The sequence below is a fragment of the Asparagus officinalis genome, chromosome 10, assembly GCF_001876935.1.
Source record: "Asparagus officinalis chromosome 10, Aspof.V1, whole genome shotgun sequence".
In the NCBI taxonomy this organism is placed as follows: domain Eukaryota; kingdom Viridiplantae; phylum Streptophyta; class Magnoliopsida; order Asparagales; family Asparagaceae; genus Asparagus; species Asparagus officinalis.
The window spans coordinates 5,909,638-5,918,615 of record NC_033803.1 but is presented as its reverse complement, the minus strand read 5'-3'; the positions used below and the strand labels follow the sequence as shown (position 1 = coordinate 5,918,615).

At 36.8% G+C, this 8,978-nt stretch overlaps 1 protein-coding gene across 1 annotated transcript; it reads right to left on the bottom strand.

Annotated features, from left to right (window-relative positions):
* On the bottom strand, positions 2,958–4,793 carry LOC109826144 (CRAL-TRIO domain-containing protein YKL091C-like). Its single transcript, XM_020393125.1, has 5 exons — positions 4,514–4,793; positions 4,387–4,423; positions 3,922–4,027; positions 3,350–3,460; positions 2,958–3,270 (listed from the first exon to the last, which is right to left on the bottom strand). Exons 1-5 carry the CDS (start codon positions 4,776–4,778, stop codon positions 3,115–3,117), a joined length of 675 nt encoding a protein of 224 aa, XP_020248714.1. The 5' UTR covers positions 4,779–4,793; the 3' UTR covers positions 2,958–3,114.

Sequence of the window (8,978 nt, the reverse complement as noted above, 5' to 3'; positions counted from 1 at the left end):
CATTCCACAAAGAGGAGAAAGAACAAATTTAAAGAGGAAAAAATTATTTTTATTAATTGCAACTAAAGTTACAATTTTTGGAAGGCCTTCTCAATTAAGAGTAGCCCTCCTCTTCAAAAGGAGTTTACAAAATTTTCACACCTCTAACCCCTCACTCTCTACCCCTATTTATAGTAAACATCAGTGAATGAGAGCCATTGGATTCAAATCTTATCCAAAACCAACAAAAATCAGCCATTGGATTGTAACTGCCTGGACGTCCGTATCGATACCCGCAGCCCCAAGTAACAATCTCCACCTTTAAATTATTTTTTTGTTCTTCTCTAGCTTAATCACAAGATTTATTTGATTTTTAAAACAAATTCGGTCCACTGTAGCAATCATTTGATGTCCGGCCCATCAATTCTCTGCAGCAAATGGCATTTGATTTTCGAAATCAGCAGTACCTCAAGGTCCGGTTTGTTGAGCTATTTCATTTTTCAAAACCGCAATTGAAGCAATCAAGTCCATATGCATTTGAATTTTTGAAGTCCGGCCCATTTGTTAAAATCCAGCAATCCTGGCCCATGTGTTTGCAATTGTATTTCGGAATGAAGAGCTGCAGCAGTCTTTTGTAATCTTCATGGACTTGTAATCTTCATGGACTTGTAATCACGTCCGGTCTTTGGAGCTTTGCATAAAAGCCCATCTGCAGTAGTGATTTGCTTGTGAAAATACACCAAGTCCGGTCTTGCATAAAAGCCCAATTCATTTCACTCTTTGCATCCAAGTCCAATCCAATTTAATTATTTGAATTTCTCTTATTTCTTTATTTATTCAATGGCATTTGTTGAGAGATGGGATTTTTGGGATTTATTCTTCATTAACCTGTAATTAAAAATAAAAGCAATTATTAGTGGTATATTTATTCATATAAAATAGATAATGAGGGTATAAAATTGTAATAAAAATGTGATTATCAAATACCCCCACACCTAAACTTTTGCTAGTCCTCTAGCAAAGAAAATAAAAAGAAAATCCTAACTCACTTTCGCAGGAATCACGGTTGTATTTAGCGCATACAACAAGCCTTTAAACCCCTAGGTTACCCTAGTAGTTTTGGGCTGGGTCTGTTTTCCAGACCCGTTTCGTTTGGGTTTTCTATAAATACCCAAACTCGATTCTAGGATTTGTAAGGCAAGTGTTTTGAGCTGTTGAAATGAGTTTTCTTTGGGCTTCTATTCTAGGAGCAATTGGTGAGATCAAGAGTTGATTTGTTGAGGGTTTATGAGAAATTTGTAACCCTAGTTGTATCCCCTTGATGTCTAATAGTGAAAACTCCCCCCTCTTTGCCCCGTGGACGTAGGCATCTCGCCGAACCACGTAAAATCTGGTGTTTGATTGTTTGTGCTATTGTTTGGTGTGGTTGTTTCTCTCTCTCGGCTATTTGGTTGGATCTCGGCATAGAGGCTTCTCCCCAACAGTAAAGGATGTAAAGCTTTAAGAATTTATGTAATGGTTTCGTATAGTGAAGACTAGTCGATTCATGCATCATTATCACCTGGTGAACACATTGTTCTATCTAAAAAAGTTAGTTCAATTGAAATGGTGACGAGCTTAGGCTATTACTATTACATTCTGCTTGTTTTTTTTTTCAGTTTTGAGTAAGCGAGGAAAGATACCCAGGAAAGTTGTTAACTAGAGAAAATTGGTAAAATATACATGATTTTAGTCTCTGAATTCTTAGACATGACAACAAAGTGCTATCTTCATTAGCTGGACCCGAGTATCACAATTATAAGACACATGCTTGGTTGATCTCATGTGGGGGTTTCTCTACATCACTTGATTTTTCCTGACTATGATTGCGGCAGTATCTAATATTGAATTTGTACCTGATGATTCTTTTCTTTCTTCAGTGATCATTGTAAGCCTAATCATAATTCCATGACACAGCCGAGCCACATGTGATCTTCTTGGAGAAGAGTAAGTTGTTCATCGCTTAGTTATGTTGGTTTTGCCTTTCGAGCTTTTCTCGTGCAGAGACGGAATAATTCTATTGGCCTTTTCAGGTATCCAAGTTTCTTTTTGAGCATTTTGTTTATTCTGGTACATCCTATTGAATTTAAATTTATTTCTTCACAGAATGTATTTTAGTGGGTCGAACCCAATTTTGATGGGAAAAAAAGCTTAAGATGACGATAATCATGAGAGTCTTTTCTAGTGTTTTCTTTTTTCCCTTGCATAAAACAGAAACTGTTTCCTTGTTCTTGTACAAGCACTTTGTTCCGCAAAGCTGATGGTTGTTGCTCTGGTTCCAACTTTTGATTCTCTCTGCTGATTTCATCTGCTTATGGATTCTGCTGTGGATTTTCAGTTGCTTACAGCATGGAATATGTGTTTATACTTTTCATAAACCTCGTTTGATTTCGAGGGTCAATCTTCACCTCGACGATGAAATCTTGATTAGGTTTAAAATGAAGAGAGCTTCTAATCAGACCCGTAAGCTTGCTAGGATCGAAACCATCTGTTCTTCAAGCATTTCATGTAAGCCAAACAGGCACTGCTGTGAGAACTGTTCTCAGTTACCTTCATTTAGCCAAGATACCAATGAGCTACTGTTTGTTGCGGATAGACCCCTGTACCATGACCAAATTGCGAACAGACACCCTGGACTTCTATTTTTGCAGGTGGACCCCCTGGATTCTCTATCTTCATTAGTTCTTCCATTTAAATTATTAGTTACGTAATGATCATTATGCAAGTTTACCGTCGGTAAATCAGTTTATGAATCTCATATGTTTCAGTTTATGAAGAATTTTAACGTGAAAACTAACAGAATCGAGAAGCCAGAAGGTCCATCTGCAACAAGAGAAGTACATATGGGCTCCATCCGCATTTTTTGCAATAGTACACGGGGGCTGTTTGCAAAACATAAAAATATTCATACAGCTATATATAGATTAAGGACATACCTAAAATAGGAGTCAATATACCAATATTAATTTCATTCCATGGTTTAAGGTTGTTACTTCCTTTTATACTGTATATATAACTTAATATTAATATTGGCACAACAGCAAGCTACGGTTCATGTAGGAACCTTAAGTTGCTCCTGTAACTGCAAATACATGTTCATTTACAACTCGTTATTGGTGTTTCTGTGATGCAACTTGCTGAAGCATCAATTGGAACTAATTGCAGCTTTCCGCCATAAATCTCTGGGAGCTGGTTTTCTTCAATATCTCCCAACAGTGTTGATTTCAGATTCTTATCCTCGACAAATACAAACTGCACAAAATCTCGTTAAGTTGAATTTCATTGAACTGCATAACATACACTAGAGAACTGTTGTGTTTAGAGATCATACTTTCTTCCTGGTCTTGTTGTCGATGAATGGGTATATAATCTTCCATGCCTTCATGAATAGATACGGCACGTGGATGACAAACACCTTACCGAGCCTTTCTGGGTAGTAATTCTGCCATTACTCATCCATAGTTAGGAAAGTAACTGCAATTCTCAGCTTCAATTAAAGTAGGGTTGATTGCGGATAGAAACCCTGTACTATTGCCCAACTGCGGATAAACCACCTGTACTTCTAATGTTGTAGATAGACCTCTAAATGAATTTCTTTTTACTCTTTTACCAGAGAAAGATAAATTTGTTTTTGATAAAATAGACCTATTAAGGGTAAAAGAGCCACCAAAAATTTCAGTCAGGGTTCATCAGCAACAATAGAACTACAGGGGGTCTATCTACAATTCGACGATAATACAGTAGGTCCATCCGCAATTACCCTGTCTTTCTGTCATCATGTACAGACTGCATTATTGTCATTGTTATCGATGTTACGAGGATATGAAGACAAACATATGTATGCATATAAATACATTATGTATACATGAGACTTAACAATGTGGGGTATTCGGAGGAACATGCCTGCATTATTTCTAGGCCAGCCAGACATCCACGGATGTCACAGTTCGAGTATCCCCAGCCTTGGAGATCTGCAATGATCACGAACATTTCTTGACCCCTTGGCATACTGCAATAATGAGAGATCGTAAACATCAGTCAAAAAAAAAAAATCTAATATCTTTAAGAGATTTTCTTATTCATTAAATGTATATATTGTCTAACAAATTAGTGTGCTTGTTTATTTGATTTATAGGTTACCATGCAACCCTGATAAAATCCCTAAAAAATACATTAAGAGCCTCTGGAAGAAAATGCTGCGGATTTCATAAATGTGTGAAGATTTAATTAGTTAATGTATGAGACATGTGTATTGTTTTTTGCTTTGAGGATCTCCTAGTATACTATATATATTTATCCTCTATGTATTCATGATTGAAACATGTAAGAGGACCCAACTATCATCTTGACACTGATAAATTTTTTTACCTGGTACATAATTTCTCCAAGACATAAGCAGCGTAGCCTATGAAACCAAAAAATCATCGACGTCAGAATCTCACAATATGAACGAAAAAGATAAAGAAAGAAATTGATTACAGCGAAAGTATTTTACGCTTGAATTCTTCGAGGTTTCGTTTGGAACTGTAATGCTTAGCTCCGAGCAAAACTCCGATAGGGCGACCCTTCTTATCGAGCCCTTGCATGTACATTTTCTCTTGTCGAAGTTCATTCTGGACGTCCTCCTCTGAGATGAAGCCTCTAGGGATGGCTTCTCGTCTCCATTTCAGGTATTTGAGGATCATGGAAGAAGCCTTATTGATGTCTAGATCACGTGCTCTTAGAAATCTTCTCATCGTAAAATTGTCTACTTCCTGCATAGAGGATGATTTTTTTTTGGTATTATTAGAAAATAGGAACTTGAAAATTTTGATGTAAAAAAAAGATGAGTGGATGACCATGAAAAATAAAAGAAAAAGGGGGTGAAAGATGAAACTAATCCGTAGTGAAAGTAATGTGGGAAAACTGATGCATTAACTAGGCATAAAAAGTATTTTTTTAAACCAAGCTATATTATTATTTTAACTACTAATCATTGTACAATGTAATATGATTCAAGAAATACGCACATAAAGCTAATATCTATTTTCTTAGAAATAAATTCACAAGTATGGTGGAAAATTTATGAACATGTATCTTATTTGTGACCACCGACTTACACACACACACACATAGGGTAGGGTTACAATACACCTAGGTACAGTTTGGCAAAGGGTTAAGTGAGGGGTTAAGGAGACTTAACCCCTTCTTAACCTGCCAAACACAACAAATCTATATAAGGGTTAAAGTGAGTTAACCCTCCATAATTTGCCAAACATAAAAAATAAAGAAGGGTTAAGTTAACCCCTCTAGAGGGGGTTAAAATGAGTTAACCCCTCAAAATGAGGGGTTTACTAATACTCCTATTTAGATGGAATAAGAGTTAACCCTTCTAATTATAAATAAAATAGTCAAAATCATTGTTATTCCCAAACACTAAAACTGATCATAAGGGCTAAAATAAAACTTATTTAACGGGTTAATAATTTAGTCATTCGGAATATCAAATGGGCTAAGTACATTAATCCTTATCTTTAACCCCTCTTCATTAACCCTTTGCCAAACGGGGCCCTATGGTGTAACTTAGTTACACCCACCTGTAAAAATACATGTTTGAGCGTCCATATTAACGATTAACACCATTCATTTTGATCTACATGTCATTAAATAAGCGTGGATCAAATATCATGTGGCTTCGGATTTTCTGTTCTATAATTCAAGCAACTCAAAAAAATAGGCATTTTAGACTGTTACAGACCGTTCATTTCTGAGTCATTAGATGTATAAACTAGAAATATCTTATCTATGTGATATTTTTGATCTCCATGAAGTTTTGAACGCATAGATCATGATGAACAATGTTGATCGTTAAGATCGACGTTCAAACATGTACTTTTACAGGTGAGTGTAACTAAGTTAGTTACACCCTAGGTGTATTGTAACCCCCACCCCACCACCCCCACACACACATGCATGCACACCCCCCCTTGAACATGCCATTGAAAAGACCTACTGATATATACAGACCAACACGCGCATATATATACACACGCGCGCGCGCACCCCCCCCTCTTACTCCTCTTACCTCCGACCCTGATGTCTTCCTCACCAACCTCCTCCTCTCCACTACTGAGCGTATCCTCCAACCCTGTCATTTTAGGCAAGTGTTGAGAAAGCTTAGAGATGAGAGAGAGGCGGTTAGCGAGATGGATGAAGAGGAGCATGGAGAAGGAGTAGGAGAAGAAGGAAGCACGAGTCGAGGCAGTCGCCCATCAAGTATTGAGGTCCATGGCGATGGGAGGTAAAGAGAGATGCGGGGGGGGGTTATGGATGGATTTGGTAATGGAGCGTGGTTTGCAAGAGACATAAAAGGCGGTAGGAGATGAATGTTAGGGTTAGGGCTCATATTTAGTGGATAATGAAGGAGGAGGAGGATAATCAGGATTTTGGGACATATGTGTTATTTGTCGAAATGCTCAAGAGGTGGATGAGTTGGCTTGCAGGTTAAAATGATATTACTTGGGCTAAAAATTTATCAATGCCTATAGAGTGTTTGATGAAATGCCAAAGAGAGATGTTGGTTTCTTGAAATGTGATAATAACATTTCGCGTACAAAGAAAAGTGGATGCAGGTCACCAAATCCACCATAACTCCTCCCCTTTACCTCCCATCACCATGGACCTCACTGGCTCCATGAGCTCGACCTCTCATTCCTTCTCTCCTACTACTTCTCCATGCTCCTCTCCATCCATCTCGCTGACCACCTCTCCTTCTTCTCTAAGCCTTCACAATGTTTGGCTAAGACGACGGGGCTGGAGGGTACGCTCGGTGGTGGCAGAGGAGAAGGCGGGCGAGGAAAACATCGGGGTCAGAGAGTAATAGGAGTAAAAGGGAGAGAGAGATAGAGAGGAGAGAGGTAGGGATAGGGGAGAGGAGGAGGAGAGGAGAAGAGGGGGAATGATCAATTATGGTCTTTTGGGATGAATTTCCATGAGAAGAGGGCAATTTCGAAAGAAGAGCACAAATACATCAAATACATGTATACATATGGGTTTTTGGGGTTGGGTCATATTTTGTTGGGTCTTTTGGGGCTAAACAACTTGGGGAAAAGTCTTAAGGGGCAGGCCACATGAGGTTTTTTTAGGTCCTTAGACACAATTTTTCCTATATACATTGAAGCCTTTGAAGTTTTAATGGTTGAAATTCTAATTAATACTCCCTTAATCACCAAGATTTGAAGTAATCCATTGATCTTCAAGAGCAACAAAATTTTGGTCCAAATCATCCGCAAACTATTCTAGATCCTTTGAATACTAGCTTGGAAGTATCATTTTCTTGTTGAAACAGTCAAAAGCAAGTTGGAGAAGTCCTTAAAAAGCGGTGCGTAAATCCATGGCTAATTGCCATAAAAAATTAAAAAAGTAAATGGTTAATTAGCACTTACATACCCTATAGTTACCCTAGTTTGTACTTATATACCCTCACTTGTTCTTGACTGCACTTGTACATCTTAAAGTTTTTTAAAGTTACGGTTTAATACAGTATGGTACTCAAACTTGAGAATTATTCCCCAATCTTTTTCACGTGACACTCCTAAGTTAGTTTTAGAATATTGTAACCATTAATTTCTGTTGAATTTAATGTTAAACGTACCCTAATTCTATTTTAAACGTAATCCAATTATATTTTCAAATAAAATTTAATGATCATTAATAGATAAAATTTTCTAAATTTAGCCTATGAGTCATATGGGAAATTTTAGGAGAAAACTCTCACATTTGCATAACACAAGGGGTTAAAATGCAAAATTTAGAAACTTAAGGGTTTATGAGGGCTGCCGAAATCAAGTGAAGGTATATAAGTACAAAATGGGAGAAACTATAGGGTATTTAAGTGCTAATTAGCCTAAGTCAAATTTTCCCTTCAAGGAAGCATTAATTTACCTTTGCACCCTTGGAAGAGGATCACGTTGTTAGGTTCAACTATATATTTCAATGAGTCATCACTCTTCAGGGCTTGTAATTGTAAATTCAAGGAAGCTTGCGAAAAAGTCAAAGATATAGTTAGAAAAAAAAAATCACGAGCAACAAAGTAAAGGGAGACTAGATCTATAGCTAACTAAATTAAACTCTTAGCAAGATCGTCGGCAAAGATAAATGCAATTTTTAGGTTATTGGGAGGATTTGTTTAAAAAAAAGTTGTCATACCCCTCAATTCAAAAATTATTTACTTTTGTATCCTTGGATCTGTCATTTACTGGAACGCAACCGTTTATTTATAGGTTAGCTCAATTGCTGCATGCCACCTAAAATGGCAGAAGCTTTTAAAAAGCTATAAATACCACATAAATACCTTATAGCTTCACTCACTTACCACTTACATATCCTCACTTAATTTTTTAGTATTTATATACCTTAAGTTGTTTAATATTAGCACTTTGATATCTTTTGTTGAGCAGAAGCAATTGACATGTAAGTGCCATGCAGAAACATTGGGATAAAAAAAATCCACATCTGCGTATCAAAAGTATCATTTCTAAACAATTTAGGATATATAAATAATGTAAAAACATAAGTGAAGGTATATATATAAGTGTTGAAGTGAAACTATAAGGTATTTAAGATCTATTTACCCTTTTAAAAGAGCAACAAACATAACTGAAGTAATTAATGAACAATTAAAAAACATAACTCAAGTAAAAAAGAGAAAGGAAAAAAGAAATGATGAACAATTAAAAACATAACTGAAGAAATTAATTAAGGAAAAAAGGAGAAAAAACTACTAATGAACAATTAAAAAACATAACTGAAGTAGTTAATCAAGGAAATTAAAAAGAGGGGGACAAAAGAAAAGATGACGGAGAGAAGGCAAAACCTTGGCCCGTGGATCTTGGCCTTCAACCAAGGCCCTCATCATGTTCACCTTCTTCCACTCGATCTCGTCACCGTCGCCGGTACCTTCACCTCCTCCTGCTAATTTG